Source organism: Pisolithus orientalis, assembly GCF_024613125.1.
Source record: "Pisolithus orientalis strain OTSU chromosome Unknown F5J12scaffold_21, whole genome shotgun sequence".
In the NCBI taxonomy this organism is placed as follows: Eukaryota; Fungi; Basidiomycota; class Agaricomycetes; order Boletales; family Pisolithaceae; genus Pisolithus; species Pisolithus orientalis.
Window position 1 is genome coordinate 163,232 of NW_026260802.1, and position 24,431 is coordinate 187,662.

Below are 24,431 nucleotides of genomic sequence, written 5' to 3' on the forward strand. Positions count from 1 at the left end.
AGCCATACATGCCATCAAATCACTCACCACCTGCCATGCCACCAACATCAAGAGTGCAAGTAAGGCCATTGGGCAGACATCCAGCTAGACATGCCATGAAATCACTCACCCCCTGTCATGCCATCAACATCAAGAGTGCAAGTGATGCCATTGATCAGACATCCAGCCAAACATGCCATGAAATCACTCACCAGCTGTCATGCCACCAACATCAAGAGTGCAAGGGAGGGCACTGAGCAAACATCCAGCCAAACATGCCATTGAATCACTCACTGGCTGTCATGCCACCAACATCAAGAGTGCAAGTGAGACCATTGAGCAGATATCCAGCTAGAAATGCCATCAAATCACTTACATGCTGTCATGCCACCAACATCAAGAGTGCAAGTAAGGCCATTGATCAGACATCCAGCTAAACATGCCATCAAGTCACTCACCCCCTGTCATGCCACCAACATCAAGAGTGCAAGTGAGACCATTGAGCAGACATCCAGCCATACATGCCATCAAATCACTCACCACCTGCCATGCCACCAACATCAAGAGTGCAAGTAAGGCCATTGGGCAGACATCCAGCTAGACATGCCATGAAATCACTCACCCCCTGTCATGCCACCAACATCAAGAGTGCAAGTGAGGTCATTGAGCATACATCCAGCTGAACATGCCATCACATTACTCACCCCCTGTTATACCACCAATATCAAGAGTGCAAGTGAGACCATTGAGCAGACATCTAGCTAAACATGCCATGACATTACTCACCCCCTTTTATACCATCAACATCCAGAGTGCACATGAGGCCATTGAGCAGACACCAGCTTACAATGCCATCCAATCACTCACATACTGTCATGCCACCAACATCAAGAGCATGGTCAGCAAATCCAGCATGCCATTAATTAATTACTCACACTCTGCCAATACATGCAAGGGACCACAAAATCATAGCATTATTGACTCCATATGCTGGAAGAATTTGGCCACTTACCTCACAATTTGGAAACCACTGCAACAGATCACATTCACACTTTTTCACATCCACCTGCAATCTTCCCACAACACTTAATTCCAATGTCCTTCTCAGTGACCTCCAGAAGATCAGTATCTGCACCAAAACACACTTGCTTACTTACTTGTGCACAGCATATTGAACACACAGTGCAATACTTGACTGCTGTGTTGATATAAGTAACCTTTGTAAACCTTCCTCATTCAACACATTTGCTGTGCAATCCATCAAAGCACTACAGTCTGCACTCTCTTGATGCATCTCTGCCACCAGGATTTTCTAGTAGCACTATCTCTGAGTGATGAATTACCCACTCTGAAGTGACACATATCCTTTAGGTGGGAACTTGCACTTGCCCAGCTCATGTTTTACATGGTCAAGCCACTTTTCCAACAGTTCTCCCTGCTTTTCTGCTGCCCTTTCCTTTGCCTCAGCTATGGCCAAACCCTGATCCAGAAGCCCCTCAAGTGCAGGGAGGTACAAAGCATCCACTTTAGTCAATAGCACTATCACAGGAACTATGCAGAAGTTCAATCACATGCAATCCTATCTGTGGAAGTCTTTTCCTTACCATGTCCTGTGTCACACTCATTGAAGAATTTCTGCTCAGCTGCAGTTACTGTCCTGTGGTAGTCTGTCATGGGGATGCAAAACCTACATTCATTTGTTCACTTAGCCTGTAGTTACTCACAATGTATTCCTTACCAGATGGCATGGATTCGTTCATTCACCCTCATTGTGGCTCTATGGTCAACCACAAAGTTCCTCATCTGGTCAAACTGCCGGTTGGTACCTGCTTCAAACCCACATGAGTCATGGAACACAAAGCCCAGGTTACTCTGAAACACGAGCTCATGCTCAATATTATGGTAGCCACGCTGAGAGCACTCAGCATCAATATCAATTTCCACAGGTCATTATGGCATCTTACTGCCAAAGTGCCTTGCACGACAGTACCATCAATCTGAAAATTTTTAGATAGATATTACAGGATTCTACCGACCCCATAGGACTATACCTTGTTTCCTTTTCCATCGAAGACCTCTGGTTTATCTGTAGAATGGCATACTCTTTGGAGGATGGTGGTTTTTCCGGCATTCGATCTGCCCATGACCAGAATTCGAAAGCGCTCGATTTTTTTCATGTATTCTTGAGCCATCTCAGAATTGAGACAGTAAGCAGGTCCGGAAGACGTAGTTGCTGTGATTCAGTGTTAAACAGATTTAATTTCATCAAGAGCGAAAATAATACCTTGGGGAGTAGCTTCAGTCTGAGGGGGAACTGGGGTCGCCACATCACCAACAAGATTGCTAGCTTCTGTGTCCCCATATCAAGTATGTCATGTTTCATAGGCTAGAACAATATCATACCTGCAGCCGTAGCTTCAGTTGCAGCAGGAGCTAAGTCACTTGGATCACTTCGGCGGGCACGATGAGAATCACTGCCGAGTGCCTTGAACCACTTTTTGATACGACCAGGAGCCATGTAAATGTAAGATACGATTTCACAGCGCAGAGCTTAAGGCGTGCGGAGGATCGGCGTGAAGCCTGTCGTCGGGGTATCGACTCGCAGCAAGTCGATCGATATCAAGGCGCCTATCTCCTTGCATGTGCTTATGTAATTAGTTGAGGCTTAACGACGTGGACCTCTACGATCACTTCAATTCCCTCTCAAGGCAAATACAAGAATCTCTGAGCATGCCTACTATGCCCCAACATCCAACATCCAAAAGACTCTAAGAAAAATGGATGTCCAAACTGCGAAGAGATCATGCAAGCGTATATTTGTTGCTTCTTTCTGTTCACGAGACCTCAAACATCTTATTTCTTTGCCTCACTCTGTGAAACAGATGAAGGGATCTGTGGGCAGCATATCCGTTTACACCACTATCTACTTTGATGGAATTACCTCCGCCATTGATGCTGAGTCGAGTTGGGTCGCACGATGGCGGAGAATGGGTGAGTCTTGTTTGCCTTTTCGTTTGCTCCCTAGCGTTGTTGACGGTTTTTTCTTCTTCTTTGACGTCAAAAGCAAAATTTATGCTGTCAAAGTCGGAGGTCGGGTTCCGGAAGATGTAGAAGCAGAGCCCGAGATTCGTGGTTTCAAATATTGACCAAGCAACCAGACAGATCAGGACCAGTTCACAGCTATACACACTCCTCGTTCTTCCTCAACCTCGTCTTCCCCCTGCCCATTACGGAGCCAGAAATGGGGAAGAAGCGGTTTCGATTGCTCGAGGGTCGTCGGATTCTGGGCCAAACACACCAAATCGTTCATCACACGCCGGGCCGCCATTACTACCCCTTATACGCCCTCAACGCCAGCTGACGCTTTCAACGCAAAGCCAGCCAGTTTCTATGAGTCCGCAGTGTCACAGATCCCTACACATGGTGAGTGATGGGCATTGACACTACTTGAATGATGCGGAGTTTACATAGTAAAAGAAAGCATGAGCATCTTCATCGTGTTGCCCTGGGCAGGTTATTTGAACACCATCGAAGTGCACGGCAAAGATGGCCATATGCATGTCAGTTTCATTCCAGTTATGGGTGGACGTTGATTAGCGCGAGTAGTCAGCAAACGAAAAGGTTGTTTGGAGGGTCGGAAAACCGAGCGTGTACACAGTGTGGGTTTCAATACCCAATATCAGCCCGATATCGACTTAATGTGGTTGTGGTACTTTTATACTTTGCAGCCCAACTTCAAGATTTTACTAATTGATCACTTTCTGAGCGCGTACATGTGAAGTAAGGCTCATGTGAACTACAACGCCTCCCTCTCGGGTGCTTGTGGAGTATGGAGTATGCCCAATTTACTTTCTTCCTCATGGAGCGTTAGTCACAGAGGTCACCGAGTGAATGCAGTGTTCTAACATCTAACCGTTAGTAAATACAAGCCAGCCGGGGGTGAAAACGCGCAAAGCGGTGTGCCTCGGGAGAATCGAGAAGCCGCAACAGTCCGCGCGAAGATGAAGCAGAACGAACGAAACGAGAAGACAACGAGAAGGGAGGACGCGGTCCAGTCAGAATGTGGACAGCTTGTGCACCACGTCTACTTGGCCGTGTTCTTGAGCTTGGGCGGGATACCTGTGCAGCACATTGAAGTCAGTCTTCTTGCAAGGGAACGAGAAGCAGGAACAAGAAAAGAGAGCAAGGAGGTGTGCTCACCGATCTTGTTCGTACCGAACAAGACCAAGATGTAGGAAGCCATGAGCATCGGATTAAGCTGCGTCGACGCAGGATAATTGAGGTGCCTGGCAATCGACTGGGTGAAGTCGTCGCCCTCGCGCAGCGCGAAGGCGAAGGAGGGAGGTAGAAAACAGCTGGCGCCAAAGTCGAGGGCCACGATCATGCCCTTGAGGTCCTTCATGAAGTTGGTTCGGTTCATATCACAGGGGCAGAGGCGCAGGCCGTGAGCCTTGACCTCAGGCCCGAAACTGACACACTCGCCCCTGCCTTCGTGAGCGAGAATCTGTGTCAAGGGTCATCATCCGGAAACCGGCGAAGGTGCAAGAGGGACAGGGCGAGACGAAGGGAAACACTTGCACCGTTCACATGTTCTTCCAGCAACTGGACGGAGTCGTAAGTCACGGGGGACTCCCAGTCGACGAAGAAGCGGTGCGCGATCGGGCCTCCGCCGACGGGTCCGGGTGCAGCGGTCGGCCCCTGGATGGCGATGAGGGATTGCACGGCGGCGGCCACCAGCTCGGCATCGGAGTCGTCGCACCTCGACCCGTCGATGTATTCCATCACGATGTAGCCGTAGCTGCCCGACCGGAAGGCGAGGTAGACACTGGGGACCCGCACGGCGGCATTAGCCTTGCCGTTAATGGCTTGCGCGACGAAGCCCTGCGTCGGGGCTTCACCCATGATGATAGACCAGCCATACTTGACCCAGAAGTAGGCGGTGGCGCCGCAGGACTTGTAGGCGAGAGCGACGCCACGGAGGTAGCTGGAATTGGAGTTGGTGGCACTGAACCGGGCGCGAGCGGCGTCGCGGCACTACTGGACGATCGCCTCGGGGCGCGGTAGGTTGGCAGGCTTGTTGTTGGCGTCGATGGCGAGCTTGATCGGCGATATGGTGGTCATTGAGGAGGCAGAGGGTTGTGTCAGTCACAGCTAAAGGGGGGTTCCTGGGGCTGCGTGGAGGCGAGCTTGGGCTAAGAAAGGGCAAAGTTGTGTGCGGGGGGTGTGCATTCGGAGAATTCCGAACACCAACCTTTCTGAGTCCATACATGCAAAGTGCCCTGGTTTATCTTCGTCCTCGTGGAGCGTTAGTTGCAGAGGTTACCAAGTAAACACAGTATTTTAGCTTCCAACAGTTAGTGAATGCGAGCCACGGTTCTCTGGCTGGCAGACCCTCCGTTGTAGTACAGCCAACGGTGATCTTCCAGTTTAGCTAGTGCTCCTCTTCTATGACTTATTTTCATATTAAGTCCCCCAATGACGATGGCATGTAAATGACAATGAGTGGATTCAGGGGCTATTTGTTTTGTTTTTGTTGTCCAAATAGAACAAAACACGTCTTCGTTACTGCAGTTTGCGAAAATGATGACAATCACTGTTTGTCGAGGTAGGTTATGTAATGCCATGCTTCTCTGATGCTGACTGGAGTCCAGCCAGCCTTGGTGGCTGCAGTTCTGGAAGACAGCAGCTCACAGGCTGTGTAGTACAGACAGATACCATGTCACTTGTCCCTTCTCCAGTCATCATCCAGCCAGATGGTCTGTTGATACAGTTATAGTATAGGATTGTTCAAATTTGTCTGTAGGCATAATACAGAATCCCTATGCAAATCCCCCCTGGGTACCCTCCCTTCTGCAATTCTCACATATAGCACACTCAGTTGTAAGAGTCACTATATCCTGAAGCAGCCAGACACAGTGAGATTATATCAAAGACAGATCACAAAGTGAGGCATACCCTTACAGGTGCAAGCTGGGAAAGCTGTCAACCAGGATCATGTATCATTAGCATTGGATTAGTCTGGTGAAGATGTGCAGACTACATACATGGTTGGCCCATCCACAAGTGTAGTACCTCATGATTGAGGGTAGGGACTAACTTGACATCCAGAGCTTGAGCATTCATATACTGACATGTTCTTTGTCTGTAGGCCTCATGGCAGTTGTCCTCAAATGTGCAGCCAAAGAGCCTTTGAAAGGAACATGCTTCAAGCTTCAAGATGGCTCTTGCATTCTCTAATCATGAGTCCAAACTCCAACTTGCATGGGAGGGGAGAACAATATATCTATAATCTAACTTAAGTAAAATGTTCATAGCTAACTAATAGAAGATAGCAACACCCATCACTGGTGGCAGACACCTTGTTTATGGACAGTCATAAATAAGTTTCTTGACTAAGTACTTACAGTAAAATAGGTACTTACAAGTCATGCATTGCACCAAACATGTGCATGATCTCATATCACATGATAATTGATACCCAGAACCACCTTGCCACTAGTGCTGCCCTGACTCAACCACCCAACATGAACAAGAGCGCCAGGACATGCAACTGCAGCTGTGCTATTGTTTGGGATGTTGGGCACATAGCTGCGCTGCTGACTTATCCTTCAAACATGTGCTTGACCATGAACATGACTGGATGTCCCTTGACCAAGAATGCGAGTGTGACTGACCACAGCCACAAGACCACATGGGAGTATGTGTGCCCAGCTGAGAACCACAAACTTTGCAGATGGGTCTGGAATGTCAGAGGAGATGTGAGCAAGGTGAGGACATGAGTCTTAGATAAGAGTCAACTGTGTCATACCAAAAAGGGACCCACCAAGACAACAGTTGGCTGGCTGACATTGACAGGTCCAACATGGTAATTTAGCATGGGTGGACTTGACTCGCTGAGGGCAGCTGTGGCAGGTGGGGAAGTGTGAGTGCAATGATAATGAGGTAGTTGTGGAACATGCACATCCCAGATGCACCTGCAACTGACGAGGCAATGAGATATCAGACAGTTCAGGGGAAAAAATCAACAAAGCAGCAGATGGAAAGTTACCTATTCAATATTGTTGTCACCACCAAATGTCCATTTGTGTGTGGCAGGGTATATTCAGAGGCCTGTGAATGCATGAGCAGGACCCACAATGGTGGGTATCCACATATGCACACCACAATACTCAGAGGCTTGTGAGAGCATGAGCAGGGCCCACAACAGTGGGTATCCACACACATGCACCACATGGGACCAGGTGAGTCTGAGAACGTTAAGAAGAAGTTACAATGCAGCACATGCAAGCAGGGGATTATGTAAGTTGCACTCAGAGAAGTCATCATGTGACTGACTTTGGATTCATGACTCAGTGGTACTACAGTCATTATGTGTTGTGTGGAATTACATTACATTCACTAGTCATGAAATCATCTTGGGTGGGTTGGCAGGCAAAGGACAGAAGTTCAGATTTGGTGTATCCTGGTCATTGCAGTACTTATGCCTGATTGTCAGTGAGGGCATGCATGAAATATAGAGTTGACTAACTCATCATCCAGTTCCTTGTCTTCCTCATCTTCATTTGCCTCTGCCATTTCCTTGTCCTCATGAGTCACCTCCAGTATAGTTCTTCGCAATGGTGAGCATGATGCATGAGAAAGTAGGGGGTCACATTGTATGCTGGTCTGTACTAATATGCATTTTGAACATCCAGTTGTTTGTGTGACACCTGGAGTAGCCCATGGAAGCTACCTTAGTACCTGGAGTAGCCTGAGGGAGCTACCCTAGTACCCGGAGTTGCCCAAGGGAGCTACCCTAGTACCCAGAGTCACCTGAGGGAGCTACCCTAGTACCTGGAGTTGCCTGAGGGAGCTACCCTAGTACCCAGAGTCGCCTGAGGGAGCTACCAATTGGTTGTGTGAAAATGCTGCCTATGTCAGATTGTCTCATGTGCTCAGCTCTGCTGTATTTCTCAGATTCATATACATCTGCATAATATGTAAGTACTTATTACAAAGAAGGTCATGCAGGTGTACATCGGGTAGAATAGCTAACCAACTCAGGAAGGGCCACTTACAGTGGATTAAACTTTGCTTGGATTTTTTTTTTTTGGAAAATATACATATGGTTAAATTGCCCATAACATGTTGTGGGGGACCACCATGATACAACATGAAAAAAGTCTCATGGTGTGACCCCTGTGAGTACTCCAGCCAAATGTGTGTCACAACTATCACTATATCACATTCACTACTACCAGTACTACTAGATAGTTATGAAGTTATCCAGTTAAATATGTACCAAGAGAGGCCTTCTTTACAAGAAGTAATGTTTCCTGTCACACGTGAGCTCTGAGATCTGAATATCCAAAGTTGTCTGGATAACTTGAATGATGCACTCTCCAAAGTCGAGCTGCTCACAGAGTACTCTCCTCCATGGGTGCCCTCTTGGCCTGTCTAGCCTATCTTGTCATAACTCAAATAAAGAACAAGAGTTCCCACTTCAAAATTCCCTATAAATGTTATTGATCATACAAATTGTGGACTGATACCACTCCCAACTCTGTACAAATGTATTTAGTCTGAACAGAGTGGCAAAGAAGAAGCCACTTGCAAAAAATGCGAGGTATGCCTAGTGTTCTAACTATCCATTCTGTAGAAATCTGTGTGCACTCATCTGACTCAGATGTGTCAATTCAACTGGGTCATCCAAAGAATTCCACCTATACTGGGATGGATTGACAACTGAGACACAAGAGAAGTATTGCCTCGAGGCAGAGTGCCTCCAGAAGGATGGAATGTGGATGAAATCATCTGACCTGAGTGTCTGAAATTGAAATCATTGCACCCCACAGGATTCCTTGGATGGGTAAAGATGTTTCCAGACCAGGACAGCTCCACATCCTGGAATACAGGTTTGCTTATAGCAACAAGTCTGTGTACCATGAGACATATGTCATGCTTAAAAGTTTGTGGTGCCTGTGTTATATACTCCATCTTCAAGGAACTCTGACAGTGCATTCATCATGTGGTTGAGCACAGTAGTGGTAGTGGAAAGGAGTCCCAGCAAACCCCTAGTGGCAGTGTATACCTGCGATACTTAAGACCAGATTTGAGAGTAACTTTGGGCAGGACTCACAATTTTGACCCAAAGACTATTCAATGAACCTCCTTGTATGGTAGTATGACCTATGCAAAGGGCCAAAACCAGCAGAATGACACTGAAAAGTAAATGTAAGCATGATGTAATGTTTCTGGCGAGGTTTGTAGAATGCTAGCACACAAGGTTCAGAAACCAACATGTCTGCTGACATATAGCATGGGCACATTACCATAAAGCAAGGGCAGCAGGTACACTGAAGTCTCTCATACCAAGAACCATAACCTGGGAACTCTTAGTGGGAAGCACAAGTATGGGCATAGGATTGCAGTGTACCAGCTCACCAAATAGTAATATAGGTAGCATCCCCCTTCTGTGATGATCACAGGGCCATGATACTTTCATTGCTGTCAAATGACTAGGATTATATCAATCATAAGCAATTTCATGGTAATCAGATATCAACACAATGTACTGCAACAGCTTGAATAATGTCACCTGCAGCAGTTTCAGACAATGATGCCCAAGTGAAGATGGTGCTGACCTTTCTGATTGAGAACCTGTGTCACACCCTTTTTACCAACCTCCCAAACATGCACTTTGCCCAAACTGGTCCCACTAATGATAGCACCTCCCCAAAGTAAGAATGAAACAGTGACAGGATATACCCCATTGGGCTCCTCTAGGGATGGTTCACACCAACCAACATGGTGTGAGTCTCCGAGGTGATAAATGTAACACCTGCATGCATTGTTTGAACAGCAAGGAGCTTGCATTTCCAATCAAGTGCTGAGCTTTCTCTGGAATGTTGAATATGACATGCCCCAAAAAGTGAGGCATCAAACTGGATACCTTACATTTGAGGTGACTGCAAGATTGGTTCAATGCACCAAAGCTGAGTGTGAGTACACAAATCCCATGCACTGAGATATAGGTGAATTCATCAGCATCCACTGCAAAATTCACTTTCTCATATTACACCATGGTTAAGGTATGCAGCAATGATCTTGTTGCCATTGTCATAAAAGTGCAGTGACTGCAGCCAGAGTCTATCATCATCTTCTGCACAAAGAACATCTTCAGAAGGAGATAGTCGTATGCTACCCATTAAATTGCCTATGATACTTCATTCAGATGATAGTCATTAGTGCCAGTGAAGTGCATGCACCTGTGGGTGTTTCTGCTGACACCAGTATTAATTTGCCCATACCTACAGCCAAGTGTCGCAAATGAGAGTCATAATCTATGCAATGCACTTGGCCTCGGACACCAAACAAGATAGATCTCTGAGAGAGAGCTGTCTGTTTGTGAGACATGTGTGAGGAGAATATACACAGATCAGGCCTAACACCTACTGCACTGAAGTTCTTGAGCTGCAATACTGCTCCATTTTCACACCCACAGAACAGGATAGCAGGGGCATTAGGATGCCACACAAGTGCAGTGACAGGACTTTCGAATGCTAGTGCATATAAGAGCATGCTGTCTGACACTCTCCATATTATGAGTAGCTTGTCCTCCCTGCCACTGGCCAAATATGACCCACATGATGAGAATGCCAGCACATTGATGGTATCACTGTGACTGTTCAGTAAGTCAAAGGTAAGTCGAAATGGTGACATGTTCAAATTGATCTTCTGGTAAGGAGTAGTGTTGACAGGTTTCAGGTTGTGTGGTCGCTCCCCATTTCCTATGCTTAACAGCATTTCTCTGAAGATTGACTGACTAGTATTATGACAATTGGTACAAGAACAAAGTAGGACAGTCAAATAATCTATTGTGCTCATCACTTCCCACTGCCTGACTATGGAATTCTCAGTTGCTTACCATACTGGAGTGCATACCAAAGTGGGCAATCTTGTTCCTCTCTTATACCTTGAAAACCCTTTCCAGTAATCAAAAAAATGCCTGCCACTGCTATAAGTAAAACAAGAACTTGTGCTAGGTGACTGCTTAGGAATCTGGGGAGCCTGCTTTCCCCAGCCTCAGTAGTGACAGCAGAGGTAAGAAGGATGGGGTAGGGGATATGCCAGACAAAGAATGGAGATAAGGGTCCAGCAATATGACAGAGTGCCTTTACCAGGGATGATGCACTAATTCCAGGACAGATCCTAAAGGACCAGGAAACAGTGGTAATAGCCCTGATACTCAACTCATGAGTGTGATACTAGTGAAAACACCTTGTCAGATCAAACAAATCAGTTCATAAGGAACTTACAGAGAGTACATGAGAAACTCTGAAAACAGTAGCAGCTAAACCATGCCAGTATGTATGGAGCTGTGGTGGTGCAATGTGGGTACCAAATGGGATTAAATCAATTGCATCACAGTACTTACCCAATATCCAGTCTTGCTCCAGTTATTCTTATCCACACCTGCCTGATGGTTGGGGACAAGACAATCTGGGACAAGCATCAGCTCTTCTTCTAGGGTGGTGTGGGTCTGAACATCCAGTGCATGACATGAGCCCTTCAAACAATCCAAGTCACTCCTAAGAGCATCAATGGTAGCCTTGATCTTGCATAAGGAATCCATCATGAAGTCTGCATCATGAACATGGTCCATAAGGTTGGTCATGCCCTGGGACAGGTTGTCTATGCCAGCTAATGCCTGTAGGAATAATGCTGTGTGTGTATTTTGCACACCCTTGATGACTTCCATGCTGTTCTCCAAGGCCTTGAAGTGCATAACTACTGAAGTTTGTGACAGCAGCAACTGCCCCAATGGCTCTGAAATCCATTGGTAGAAGCTAGCTGAAGAAATGACTAAGAGGTGAATTCATATGGAGGTGCAATGGCTAGTGGTTACATACATCCCTCCTGTAGCTTCCACTCGAAGTCATTTTTGCTTGATACCAGATTTCTTTCAAGTTCTTTAAGGGTTATTTCAATGTCTTTCAAGCTTTGCTCTTGTGAATTTATTTTATCCTGAGAGATATTTATATCAGCATTACTGCTACAAGATGTTCACACTAACCGACTGCTCAGATCCCTTCCTTTTCAGCCACCACACTTTTCTGTCCAGAATGTCCAAATCATGTCATAATTCTGCAACTTCTTGTTGCTTATTGTCTAGCTGGCCATCATGATTTTCCAGCCAGGTCATCAAGTCCTGAATATGGCAGTGGATTTGTTGTACCTTGTCAATCATGGTAGTGGCATACTATAGCATTCATGAGTATCCAAATACAAAGGGAAAGGTGAAAATGAACCTCACCATATCTCTGCTTCTTCTGTTTGGCCTGCTCAGTTTCTTTGTGGTGGGTAGTGACATAGATACCATCCCCATGCTCCCAGCCACCCAAATTAGTGTGGTCTTTGTCCAGACTTTGTTGGGTAGGGGATGCAGTCACCACTGTGTTGGGGGACTGAGGTGTCTGGATAAACATCTGGGCTAGCATCTTGTTGCTGTTACATCTGTGAGTCAGAACTACTGCCATCATCTAATAATCAGAAAGCTTACCTTGATCCAATGCACAGAATCATTTTTGGGATCTGTGATGCTCCAAATAGTGTATCAGGATTTGTTGGGCCTTGAATTAGCTCATGCACATCTGCAAGGGAGTCCATAGAATGATCATCATTCAGTCTTGCAATGTCCATCAGTAGATTTGGGTATTGTTCAGAGATGAGGTGAACAAGTGCAGGAACCTCACTAAATTGTATACAGAGTTCACCAGTACCATCCTTGGCAGTTAGATGACTAGAATGGATGTAGTCCTCAATGCATTGCAGGACTTCATGGAATGCTTCAGGCTGTTCCATGTATGCTGATCAAACAGAGGGACAATTGTCTTTGTATTCATGCACTTACTAAGTTTAGCATTACAGCAATTGTCACATGTCCATGTGTCAGAAGGCATCCATTGAGTGTGGGCCTGGCCAATGAAAGAAATTTATAGAAGACTCTGTTTCGTTAAGTAGACATCAAACTACATCAGAATGAGCACAAGCAGATTGCATCTTCTACCTCCATCACTGCTTGGCCCATAGACAGTCAGCATTCTGTGAAATGCAGTTAGGACATTTGATATTGTGTAGATAATCATGGTGTTAATATGACATCCATGATTGTGCTATAGCCAGTTCCCCCACACGAGTAATAACTGTGGCAGGTTATGGCTGTCTATTTAATCCTCTTCCTATAGTTTTTCGGAAGAGGGTGTAGAGGACAATCTCATGTGGCTAGAGGATCGTGAAGAGCAAAGTGGTGGCTGTGCTAGAACACCACACAGGAATGGAGTGCCTGTCCTGTACTCCCCCTGGTCTCACCCCCAGTGGTACCAGTTGCTTTTGAATTTAGATATGTGCATAGCTGAGAGGCCGAGCCTGCCATGCCAACTGAGTAGTACAGAAGTAACAAAACCACCAATGATTGCCTCCAGCACATATGATCTCACCAATGGTATGCCAATTTTGGCTGGGCAGCACCCCTTTGTTAACTGTTCATGGGTGAATGTGCAACGTTTCGGTCCTGGGACAGCTTCGAACACCATCACCAAGTGAATACCCATGCCTCTGCTATACTCTCAGTATCAACAACTGGAAGGCAAGCACAAGGATAAAATAACTTCGCTTGCATTCAGCACAAATGGCTCGTACTTGGCTGTCGCAAGTCTCGATGGAAAGCTGTCCATGTGGTTGACTACTACAGGAAAAAAGCTGTATGCTGTGGAGAGTGGTCCCAGCGACATCGCTATGCTCTCCATAGTGTGGATGACACCTTCTGAGAATCAGCTACTTTGTGGACTAGCTAATGGCATGGTCATTTCTGTTCATGCTGACAATGAGGTGCATCAATGTTCATATCTACATTCCAGCAAGTTCTGACAACTATCCAATACCAAACCAACCACAGCAAGTTACAGTAACAGGCTTTAGGGCACACAGTCACTTACCAATTGAATGTCTTGTTGTGCAAGGTGACTTGGTTGTAACTGGTGCACTGTCTGAAGTTTCTTTGTGGAATCATAGAGGTGCAAGTAAGTCCTCTCCTTTTGCACTTGTGAAACTACAGTGCAAATATAACTCGCTAGCACATTGGGTTCACCTTGGCCACATTCATCCCCCTCCATCCATTTCAGCAAATTGTGAGGCAGATGTCATTGTTACATCCTTAGCTTGGGCCCATACTATGTATTCTGCGAAGACACTCCTGATTGCATATCTTCATCATGGAATTCTGTATGTTCACTGTTCACTCAGAGAGGTGCCTGTACTCACTGTTGCATGCAGCCTCTGGGATGCAACAAAGTCAAAGATGGCACATTTCCTCTATATCAAAACCCTTGTGTCTGTGCCATCTGGTTTTTCCACTTGGGAGCACATTTACTGACAATCAACACAAGTGGGTCCATGAGCATATCATGGAATGGAAATGTTATTGTCATCTCCAATCTCAACAATGGCTTTGACATTTATCATTTAGGTGACAGCACCTTGGATGGTTTCATCATGCAGCCTTGCAATGGATTATGGGTCCCTGTGACTTTCATCCATAATGGTTATGCTCTTCTGGGAGGAAGTACTTCTGAGCAGGCACATATATGGGACACAAAGGACAGAACACTCCTGAATACTCTTCAGCATGATGGTATTTATTGTTCTTTACTACTGCAAGTGATGTGGGCTCAACAGATTCAAATCTGAAGCAGGAGATACTATCCTCACTATTGCAGTTGAGTTTTGCAGTCTGTGTCAGGGGCCAGAAACTAACTCAACTACCTAGGCTCACTTCAACCACAAAGATGATCAGTTCCTCATAGGCACTGGAGTGTACTCTCTGGAGTGACAGAATCCACACATTCAATTGTGGCATGTGGTTGAAGTGCTTGATGTTGGTAAGAGTTCATTACATCATATCTGGAAGGGTGGTTCCTCATTTTTGTCTGGCAGGTGATCAGGACAATGTTGTTGGCCCACCACCAGGGAATGAAGGCAAAAATGTGGGTTTAACCAGTTCTTATAGCCATGACTTCCAAACAAGTATTCTAGGCAAAAAACTTGCTTGTGTTTTTGACTGCTGTGGCTGGCTTCACTGCTGCATATACCTTGGGCTCCATCTTTGGCCTGCCCACACACAAGCATGTTCAACTTAGGTGATTGTGGCAGTCTGTCTATCATACATTGGTAGCAGGCACTACCAACTGTATTACACAGTTACAGTAGTAAAGACTAAAATGACAGGTACAGTAATCCAAGCTGATATGGTACACTAGGTGGGACTGGCAAGTTCAAATGTCACAGCCGAAGCAGTGATGGAGGAGTGAGTTGAGACTAGATCCCATGTCTCCTACACTGGCAATGCTGTCAATAGCAATTTCCACTGTACCAAACCAGGGATGGCCAGGCTGAAGGGCATGCCCACAGATAAAGGGATCCCTTGATCATGACTCAGTCAACATTGTCCCCATTGAAGAAGTCAACAGCCACCCTCATCTGTGAGCTTGAGAGGGGGAGGGCAGTTCATTCAGCCATAACATACATGTGGTGAGCATGAAGCCAGTTGAAGTACTGGCAAGAGATGTTCATGTGACCCATTCAGAATGCAGATAAGGTGGTCACAAGGCAGATCTAGACTCAAGACAACATGATGGTCTCTGCAGATTGGGCTGACATGATCTTCCAGACACAGGTGGGTGAAGGTGTTAAAGGTAACAGTATATTACAAGAATGGGATTATGTAAAGAAACCACACAAGGCTTTGAGAAACATGAGATGGTAAACATGACAAGGAAAGATGGGAAGGTCCACACAGATCGCTGACAACTGAGGTAAGCTCTGCCCAGCTGGGCAAATGCAGGAACAGTGCCAGAGATGAGCAAGTGCATGTAAACGAGCCCAGGAATGTTGGGGCAACAGCTAGCAGTGTCATGCAAGATTGTGGGCCAGACTGCATATGATCTGCTTGTCAAACACATCATATTCTTTTGTCAATCTATACAAAATCACATGAGAGAAGTGTGGTAAGAAGACACTGAAAACACACTTTGTGAGACTCTCAGGAATATTGAGTTCTATGACATCTTGAATATCAAGGTCACTGAAGGAGTGTGGATCTAAGGAGTCCAGAAACTCCCAAGCATAGAAATTGTGGGCCAAGCCTTCAACTGGAGCTCATTCACTGGGCTTTGCTGAGATAAGACATAAGTGGGGCTAAGCGCCAGCTGAAGCCCTCTACTGTCACTGATACCTGGCTCGAAGGTGAAGTGCATCAAGGGCACACAGCTACACAGTCACCTGGTTTGCTCGCCACATCTTCTTTGTTATCATATAAGTGGTTTCACCCCATCTGGCCTCATGATCTGACTTGTCAGAGCTCATACCAGCTACCCCCAATTCTTGTACTACATGAGAGGCAGTAGGGTAGGCTCTAGCATGAGTATTTGCTGCCCTCAGATGTCTCATGTACAACTACGAGCATGTTAAGTATAGGGGCAATTAATTTGACTATTTGGTCACACCTGAGACTTCCGCTCCTGGTGCCTACATGTACATTGTTGCTGGTCCAGTATGCCCACATCATCTACATTGTTTCCGGTTGCATGGCCAGCTACAATTCTTCCAATGCAGGCCTGCTCTGTGCATGTAACTTGCTGTTGAGTCGCATATATCTGGCAAAGGTAGTTGAAGTGCACAACCCAAGCAGTGCATATTTGTTTCAAGGTGCATCCACAGCTGGGGTATGCATTACAGAAGCTGTCAGTAAACACATGAGATGCAGATTTGTTCCATGTGGCGCTAGGTACATCATTCAAATCGACACAGAAGGCATCTGGAGTGCATGCAGGGCCTTGTGCTGATTGGTATGCAGTAGCTTCTTCTTTTGTAGGAACATTGGTGAAGAGAGATTTGGTGTTTTCTCTACCCATAAGCAACTGGGCATGTTCACGGATGAGTCTCTTAGGAAAATATTAGATGTGCCAAAGGTAAAGCAGGGATGAACTTACCTGAAATTCCAAATCTGCTGATTTGCAATGAGAAGGGAGAGTCTTCTTTTTGCATTGCTTGGATGGTGACTGACTTTCATCAACATCAGGGCTGGGGTATGCAGCTGTCAGGAAGCATAGCTTCAATGCATCACTAACAGCAGTTCTTGCTGCATTTGCAACATCTGATTGAAGGTTCTCAGTGATAAGCAGCAGATCTCGACAGGTTATTGGAGCAGCTGAGTCATAGCTTTCCCTTTCCTATGCTTTAGACTCCTTCTGAGGGCTCTCTTGCATGGGCAGCACCACAGGCACATGTGCCCTAGGAGGACACCACATCTGGAGTGGCTGGGGGAAAGGTGGGAAGGACTCAACCATAAGTAGTGTCAGCCAAGTGCTAACTGACCTAAGATATGGGACCACTTACACAAATAGGATGTGTATGCAGTGTCACAGTGGTGTCCCCAACATTCATGTCCTACCACATGTATCAGTAAAATGGTCTCAAGGCATTGTAGTATGGCACACCTCATCTATGCATTGATACAGTTCTTTGGCAGCTGATACAAACCCTTCCTCATTGGAGTTATCACTGTCCATCATGGGCATATCATCAAATGCTTGCAGCTTTCCATGGTTCCTGTTGTAAGCCATGCAAGTGTGCTGACAGCTTGGGCATGCCTGGTGACCCTTTATATATCCCACTGGACTGCTCCTCCTGATTGCCTTTGTGAATGCAGCCTTTCAATAGGGTGAGCACTGGTTGCCTTTTCTCTTTTCTCTCATCCTCTCACCATTGTACCTTTCTCCAGTCCACTTCTACTGCCCATGGTGTTCTTCAAACACCCTAGTTTTGATGAGAGGGCATGCCACTCATCTCGGTTCCTGAAGAAAGCAGTGCCTCTATCAACTGGCCAGGTCATGGTTAGTGAACATTGAATTTAAGATGTTGTATCTTACCATTTAGCACAACCATATGGCTCATTCAGATGTCTAGTGAGAGTAAGTTTGGATGTTAAGTCCCATGTTGAATGACACCTGATTCCATATTCAGCATATCATGCTCATGGCAATGCACATAATATTCCCAGTCCTCCTTCTACCATGCCTCCAAAATGGATGATGCTTTCCATCTGTGCTCTGGCACTTGGCCTCCTGTTGTACCTTTGCCCTTGTATATCATTCACTGGTGCAGCACTGGGTCCATTCAAACTCCCTTACAATGAGCACACTGTCCAGTTGGCAAAATTGGAAGAGATTTCATCATCATTGCAGCCAATTCCATCTCCAACATCTTCCGAAATCCAACCCACTACTTCTCTGACTGTACTTGAAGACTTCACATCATGCTCAAATGGTGCTGCTGTTATTGGTGACCTCACATCTCCCATGTCCACTTCCCTGCTGTCTGGGGTGCTTAAGCGCAAGCACTCAGTGTGGTCTGCCCTCAATGATGGGAATGCTTGCTGGATTTTTCATGGCCAATCTGGCCAACTTGCAATAGCCTTCACTGAAATCACAAACATCAGTCATGTTACAGTAGCCCATACTCCCTGTAAGTTACTGTCCTGATGTAGGTTGTTGGTGACTCAATGTGTCCTAGTGGAACTGACTGATTCTGTTGACATGGCTCCCTGGAAAATGATTTTGTGGGGAATGGTTGAAGGGAAGGAAAATTTAGAGAAGTACAATGCTTTGCATCAGAACACCACTGGGATTCTCCTGGAACTCTTTCAATCTGTGCTGGTGATTACACACAACATCGCATTCATTCTTTTAACATCCTTTGACTATAACGTTCATACAACTCAACACATCCAGTCATTTGCCATTCTTCCCGCAGTTGCAAATGCAGGTATGGATTTTGGTGTTGTGGTATTTGAGATATTGGAAAATTGGGGTTTGTCTACTTGCTTCCATCATGTGGGGGTACATGGATGCCACACTAGACATGTCAGCTGAGCATCTGAATCACTGATTTCCCATATCCCTTGCCAACATCTTGTAACATAAAAACCAATGGGCTTATACTTAGGTGATGGACACAGTATCTTCATATCCACACACCCCTGTACATTTCTGGGATAGCGACCATGAGTGGTTTGTGATGCTGTCTTCCTTTGTGTGCATTTTTCTTTGTGTTGCACTTTCTTATCTGCTTCTGCTTCATCTGCATTTGGTGTGACCACCACATCGATGCATACAGTCATCATCATGGTCTCATGTGTGGTCATAGCACTGCTACAATCATATATTATGTAATATTCCTAGATGCAGTCTAAGTCCAGGTTTGGGGAAGCTCAGAGGTAATGACAGACCAGAACTCTGGTCATGTGACAGAAACCCAGAAGGGCTGGTAGAAAAAAGAGAGGTGGACAATGTTGTTTTCATATAAATATGAAGATCAGAAGGCTTGGTGGAAGTATGTAGCACTAGTGCTAGCCTATGTGAGGACTCAAACATATCATGATATTGCTGGCTAGATTTTCATCCATGCTCACTGCTACTCAGTGCATGGATCACAAGATGCCTGAAATGAAGAGTTCTGTTTCAGACAATTGGATTCTATTTCAAGCTACAAGCATGTTACTCATCATAGTTGCGAGAGCTGACAGCCATGCAACCATCCATTATGGAACCAAAGCTCCTCCAGTACTACACTGAGATAAGCTTGAGGTGACTTGTGATGCTCTGGATTGCAGGCAGCATCATGACATTGCTAACTCCATCCAGGAGTTAACTCCTGCAGGTGCTGTCATTGCTTTTCCCTGCCTGGACAAAAACCTCTTGGTGAAGTTGGAAGCAGCCTTTATCCTTCACAAGATGTAGATCTGTAAGTGTCCAGGTGACTAAAATTCAGGGTAAAAAGGTTGGTGTTTACTTGTGATGGTTCTCAAACTGGCCAGGATCTATTGCAGCCAAGATTCAAGTGTTCTCTTACCTGAGCTGCTTTAGTTTTGGTATAGGTAGGCCATGGGACATGACCTATATAATGACAGGTCCCACATTTTGGCCAGTTAACTGGTGGTCCAGTATGAACATTGCAGCATGCCCCCCAAACTTCCCCCACCCTGGGTGTCCATTAGCTCACAATCAGTGTTGCCTGCCCCTTTGCAAATTCCCTCACTGCCCTTGCCTCCTAGACAAGATACCATCCACAGCAGGTGTGTTTCGCACAAGGGAAATTGACTGGTGACCATAGCCAGAAACCACTTTGGAATTGTGTCAACTGCTATGTCCATGTATACAGATGCAATACCTTGCAGACTGGTTTGACTTTGTTTCTCATTCCTGCAACCAGGTTCCCAAAGGAAATGAGTTTAACTAGTCACTTTCCTTGTATGTGATTTTAGATATGGGAGACTATGTTACAAAGTCTTCTAGATTTGACATCTGGCCTTCTTGTGGATGAGGTATGGTCTTGGGAAGCTGTCAATCATGGTGACTCAGCTCTTGTGAATGTGGAGAGTTTGAGTGGAATTTGTAGGATGCGCTCACTGTGACATCCATTGGATCTAACATTCCCTCAGTCGACTGGCATGATGATGCCCATGACATTGCAAACTTTCTTTTAAACTACCTCCCTGAAGGGGCCACCCCTGCATCACTGCTTACTTGCCCTGCATGTTGTCACACACCAAAGGTCAGCAGTCATCCCTCACACAAGAACAAGTCATCAGTACCAAAGAAAAAGAAAGGGAGTGAGTTAAGCACTGGTTAAAATTCTTAAGTGCCTGTGTACAGCATTCTGGTTTTCAACATATCTCTGCTGTTTCTGCAAATACTGAGACCATTCCCACACTTGCTTGTAGTGCTCAGCCACATGATCTTACCTTCCAAAATTGGAAAGGATTTGCACACTCCACATGTTTCTACAGCACTCCCACCAAAAGACACTCCTTTCACTAAATTCTTCTGATATGACCACCTCCACATCAGTCATTTTGCTTGTCCCCTTTGCTAGGGACCATGGCTACATATATCTGCCAGGAATTCCTACCAGCTTCTGTCCTGAAGCATCTTGGTACATCCCACCCTTGTCTGTGCCCTCTCAGCCCATCCAGCTTGGGCAGCATGTTCTTTTTGTCAGTATGACCTCTAGGAGGATGTTCTTTGGTCACCTCAGGTCTGTCATTCACTTGGAAGTGTCTTATGTGGTCATTTCAGTCTCTCCAGTCCAAGAAGCATATGGATCCTTCCTCCCTACTCTGTGCAATGTCTTCATACCAGTCTCATCCATCATTCTTCCAAGATTGCAACAGCTACAGTATAATCTACTGTTCTCCACTATCCCTGATCACATCCATGACAAGTATGATGCACATCTTGCCTCCTTGTTGCAAGATATGGCAGAAGACACTCCCCCTTCATCCTCTCTTCCAACAGAGCCTCATTCATGAAGTTTTTGTTTGCTTCACTGAGAGGATGGTTTGGGGGGGAAAGTTGTGATCCCCTATGCTCCTGTCACCCCACAGACCCCCAAAGCTTGATCCCTGTTGACATCTGACTCACCCTGTCCACTTTTGGATGTACTATATTGGCATCAGATTGGTGCTGCCTCTCTGTCATCCCACCTTGGCCTAGAAGTGATCTCTTTGAGATGTGACATGCACAGCCTCCCCCTAATGCGATTCCAGTGTGCTTTCCCAGTTCCTGACATTACCTGACTCATACTTCAATGTTCTGACTGTCTCTGACTCACCTATTGCCAATACTTACCAATCTTTTGACTTTGCTTACTGATTCTTTGCCTTTTGGCTTGCTAATCCTTACCAATGCTTTCCAAGACAATTACCCATCACTTACATTCCTTACTCATCAGTTACCAATCACTTACCAAGTGTTGGCACCTTGTTTTCCAAGGGCAACACCCCTGTACTGTATATAAATCACTGTACTTAGATAGCAAAAAAGGAGAAAAGAAGATGTCAGAGAGCCCCTCTTGCTTGCATTTTATCATCACTCAGTAATTCATTCAGCAGCTTTGATAGTTGAGACTTTATTAAGGGTCTAACTATTGTCTACTTTGCTCATCCTTGTCTATCATCAATATACTTTGCTCCAGGCCCTCCCTGAGCTCAGTGCAGCTTAGAACATCAAATTAAGTTGCCATCCATCCTTCTGTAGGCTGACAGCAGTCTACCCTATTACTTTCTATCACATTCTTGCTCCCTCTTTGTCAGGAGCACCCCCAACCCTCAGCACTCATCCTTGAGTGTTGTAGCTTGCAAAAACCCACCCAGGTCAAAGGTTCTACCATCTAGGTACTGCATAGGCACACCACCACTTGCTCTTTTTGTCTTTTGTGTTGGTTTTGGTTGGTTTTCACCACTGAACCACACTTTGACTCACAGCATGTTCCAGAAGCCACAAGTGACATATGCAAAGAACTTGGCTATCACTGTTGGAGGCTTGTAGTAGTTGGTCACTCATTTGGTGGCACTTCCCTGTAGGTATTTGTGCTGCTAAGTTTGATCATTGCTCATTTCTTCTTGTGCAGAACCTTGGCAGCTTTGAATTTCCTGAAGGTTTTTTTGTCCCTCATACTAGTGGACCTCATCATTTTAGCTGAAAAGACTAGGAATGTTGAGGAAGCTGTCAGGTTCGCTGTTAACACTTTCACCAGGCAAATGTTTTGGTCATCTCAGTGAGTGCTGGTTTTGATATAGTTGCTTTTACTAATTGACACCAGTGAAGATGCCCTACATCAGTTCAAACAATCACCATTCTTCGCATCCTGGCACCTAGAAGTCCTGAAGACATATGTTGATCATGGGTTGACCATAGACTCCAACTTGTGCAATCAGAGGTGTGCAAATGCTGCCTCTTTGGGCCTCCTGGGTGGGCACAGCTGCTGCACAGCATGTAGGTTTCTCAATGTAAGTCTGGTTATCTGGTGATCAATGTGACCAATCCCTGATCATCAATCACTTCTCATGGCCAGCAGATAATCAATAGACTCTGTTGGGTTATACTATGGACTTTGACCATGCCAACCTAACCTTGACAGAGGGTACACACACTACTGTATGGCTGGAGGAAGATAGCAATTCCACATGTATGCAGCACATGTTCATGTCCCACACTCACTGGCACCTGTCAGGCAATGTTATACAGTACTCACTGGACTCTGACAAAGGTCTATTTGGAATTTGCTGAATGCATACCATGGTGACTCACCTTTCATCTCAACTTCACTCACTGTGGAAATGGCCTCAGGTGAACAATGGCTATTTCATCACAGTTCACCTGTTCAAAGAGACATGGTTACTCATGTTGTGATCTCAGATCCTCATGGTTACAGTCAGGCTGGGCCTGCAGCAGATCCTGCAGTGCTGTTGATCTTGTGGTGCTTTGTGCCACCACCAAACCAGTCAGTTCTTTCCATTCTTGTTTTGTCCTTGCTGATCAATTGATGTTTCATTCAATTGCATTCCAGGGGGGCAGAAGCTCAGACACCACCAGATCTGACTCAGGGTACTGCTAGGTTTGTTTTTTTTTTTCACATTTCTACATTGATTCCTATGCTCTTGTCTGTATAGCAACAGCACCAGTGATTCTGGTAATCAGGATCTGTCAGAAGGGTCAAGCAGTGCAAGTAGCACTCAAGTTCAGTCAGTGGGGTTGGCAGTGAGCATTCAAGATGATGAGTTAATCACCATCTGAAACCATTGCCTAGATTCCTTGAAGAAATCACAAGTACCATGACTTGCCTGCTGCCTACTACTAGTTTAAGTCACAGGGAGAAGCTCCAATTAATCACCCTTCAATTGTGGAGGATGCTGAGGAAGGAGATATTTTCTTCTACTGGATCACAGGTGCTGAGAAGTGGCAGATGTGGATATGGAAATGTGTTGAATGTAGTTACAGCTGGCATCCAGTCCAGGAGGGAGAGCAGATTAAGGGACCTGATGGCTCTCCCAGGTATTTAGTAGTGAACAGCAGTAACCAACCATCCATAGTGCAGGCAGGGGCATGGGAGAAGCACTATAGGCACAAGGTAGTATCTTGGTTGTCCACTTAGTTGATGATTCTCTACTGATACAGATCTGGAATACTACTGCATGTATTGAGCATGAGAAATTCACAGTGGTGGTGAAGTAGGATTTAGTGGAACAGGGAAATCCTGGGCATAGTTAAAAAAAAACTCAGACGTCCCTGGAACCAATTCTGCAGATTTTTGCTCAAACTCTGCATGGAAGTTGCCCATTCCCCTAGGTCCCCAGAATGTCTGGGTACAAGACCACTAGAATGGCCGTTGTTAAGGTGCATGAGACTGGAAGATAACTCTGCAACTGGGAATCACTACAAATTAGATGTATGGTTATTCTGAGAAATTTGCTGCTGGCTGCTGACTAAGCGGAGGGTGTGCATGGGTGCGAAGGAGGTCAGGCATGCACATGCTCCTCACCCATTCATTGGTACTCTTCTCAATGCCATTACTAG

The 24,431-nt window shown here is 45.6% G+C and overlaps 10 protein-coding genes across 10 annotated transcripts; 5 read left to right on the top strand and 5 right to left on the bottom strand.

Annotated features, from left to right (window-relative positions):
- Positions 1-1,132: 1,132 nt before the first annotated feature.
- On the bottom strand, positions 1,133-2,156 carry F5J12DRAFT_722975 (GTP-binding protein; the record flags this gene model as incomplete). Its single annotated transcript, XM_051741418.1, has 6 exons — positions 1,133-1,275; positions 1,327-1,530; positions 1,584-1,666; positions 1,718-1,890; positions 1,944-1,976; positions 2,031-2,156. The coding sequence occupies 6 exons, from the start codon at positions 2,154-2,156 to the stop codon at positions 1,133-1,135; spliced, it is 762 nt and encodes a 253-aa protein (XP_051598569.1).
- A 551-nt stretch (positions 2,157-2,707) lies between these two features.
- On the top strand, positions 2,708-3,125 carry F5J12DRAFT_723046 (uncharacterized protein; the record flags this gene model as incomplete). The annotated part of the gene is made up of 3 exons (XM_051741424.1): positions 2,708-2,790; positions 2,882-2,974; positions 3,044-3,125. Coding segments are annotated over 3 exons (258 nt in total), but the record flags the coding sequence as incomplete, so codon positions are not given.
- Positions 3,126-4,063: 938 nt separating this feature from the next.
- On the bottom strand, positions 4,064-5,100 carry F5J12DRAFT_947766 (uncharacterized protein; the record flags this gene model as incomplete). The annotated part of the gene is made up of 4 exons (XM_051749764.1): positions 4,064-4,098; positions 4,180-4,483; positions 4,567-4,984; positions 5,018-5,100. 4 exons carry the CDS (start codon positions 5,098-5,100, stop codon positions 4,064-4,066), a joined length of 840 nt encoding a protein of 279 aa, XP_051598571.1.
- A 1,322-nt stretch (positions 5,101-6,422) lies between these two features.
- On the top strand, positions 6,423-7,716 carry F5J12DRAFT_783848 (uncharacterized protein; the record flags this gene model as incomplete). Its single annotated transcript, XM_051742931.1, has 8 exons — positions 6,423-6,746; positions 6,883-6,901; positions 6,948-7,118; positions 7,153-7,220; positions 7,258-7,278; positions 7,344-7,469; positions 7,519-7,598; positions 7,674-7,716. 8 exons carry the CDS (start codon positions 6,423-6,425, stop codon positions 7,714-7,716), a joined length of 852 nt encoding a protein of 283 aa, XP_051598572.1.
- Positions 7,717-10,034: 2,318 nt separating this feature from the next.
- On the bottom strand, positions 10,035-10,653 carry F5J12DRAFT_705818 (WD40-repeat-containing domain protein; the record flags this gene model as incomplete). The annotated part of the gene is made up of 3 exons (XM_051740566.1): positions 10,035-10,174; positions 10,227-10,359; positions 10,414-10,653. Coding segments are annotated over 3 exons (513 nt in total), but the record flags the coding sequence as incomplete, so codon positions are not given.
- Positions 10,654-11,368: 715 nt separating this feature from the next.
- F5J12DRAFT_894131 (uncharacterized protein) lies at positions 11,369-12,822 on the bottom strand (the record flags this gene model as incomplete). Its single annotated transcript, XM_051747711.1, has 5 exons — positions 11,369-11,811; positions 11,871-11,985; positions 12,197-12,220; positions 12,270-12,465; positions 12,521-12,822. 5 exons carry the CDS (start codon positions 12,820-12,822, stop codon positions 11,369-11,371), a joined length of 1,080 nt encoding a protein of 359 aa, XP_051598574.1.
- Positions 12,823-13,569: 747 nt separating this feature from the next.
- On the top strand, positions 13,570-14,848 carry F5J12DRAFT_723054 (WD40-repeat-containing domain protein; the record flags this gene model as incomplete). The annotated part of the gene is made up of 7 exons (XM_051741426.1): positions 13,570-13,848; positions 13,916-14,039; positions 14,094-14,241; positions 14,293-14,349; positions 14,406-14,650; positions 14,709-14,734; positions 14,786-14,848. 7 exons carry the CDS (start codon positions 13,570-13,572, stop codon positions 14,846-14,848), a joined length of 942 nt encoding a protein of 313 aa, XP_051598575.1.
- Positions 14,849-15,927: 1,079 nt separating this feature from the next.
- Positions 15,928-17,639, bottom strand: F5J12DRAFT_783851 (uncharacterized protein; the record flags this gene model as incomplete). Its single annotated transcript, XM_051742932.1, has 7 exons — positions 15,928-15,994; positions 16,046-16,131; positions 16,297-16,470; positions 16,521-16,958; positions 17,007-17,170; positions 17,392-17,407; positions 17,514-17,639. The coding sequence occupies 7 exons, from the start codon at positions 17,637-17,639 to the stop codon at positions 15,928-15,930; spliced, it is 1,071 nt and encodes a 356-aa protein (XP_051598576.1).
- A 735-nt stretch (positions 17,640-18,374) lies between these two features.
- F5J12DRAFT_722925 (uncharacterized protein) lies at positions 18,375-18,947 on the top strand (the record flags this gene model as incomplete). The annotated part of the gene is made up of 2 exons (XM_051741414.1): positions 18,375-18,540; positions 18,589-18,947. The coding sequence occupies 2 exons, from the start codon at positions 18,375-18,377 to the stop codon at positions 18,945-18,947; spliced, it is 525 nt and encodes a 174-aa protein (XP_051598577.1).
- A 4,014-nt stretch (positions 18,948-22,961) lies between these two features.
- Positions 22,962-24,089, top strand: F5J12DRAFT_783853 (uncharacterized protein; the record flags this gene model as incomplete). Its single annotated transcript, XM_051742933.1, has 6 exons — positions 22,962-23,043; positions 23,274-23,358; positions 23,425-23,472; positions 23,528-23,615; positions 23,716-23,985; positions 24,033-24,089. The coding sequence occupies 6 exons, from the start codon at positions 22,962-22,964 to the stop codon at positions 24,087-24,089; spliced, it is 630 nt and encodes a 209-aa protein (XP_051598578.1).
- Positions 24,090-24,431: the final 342 nt, after the last annotated feature.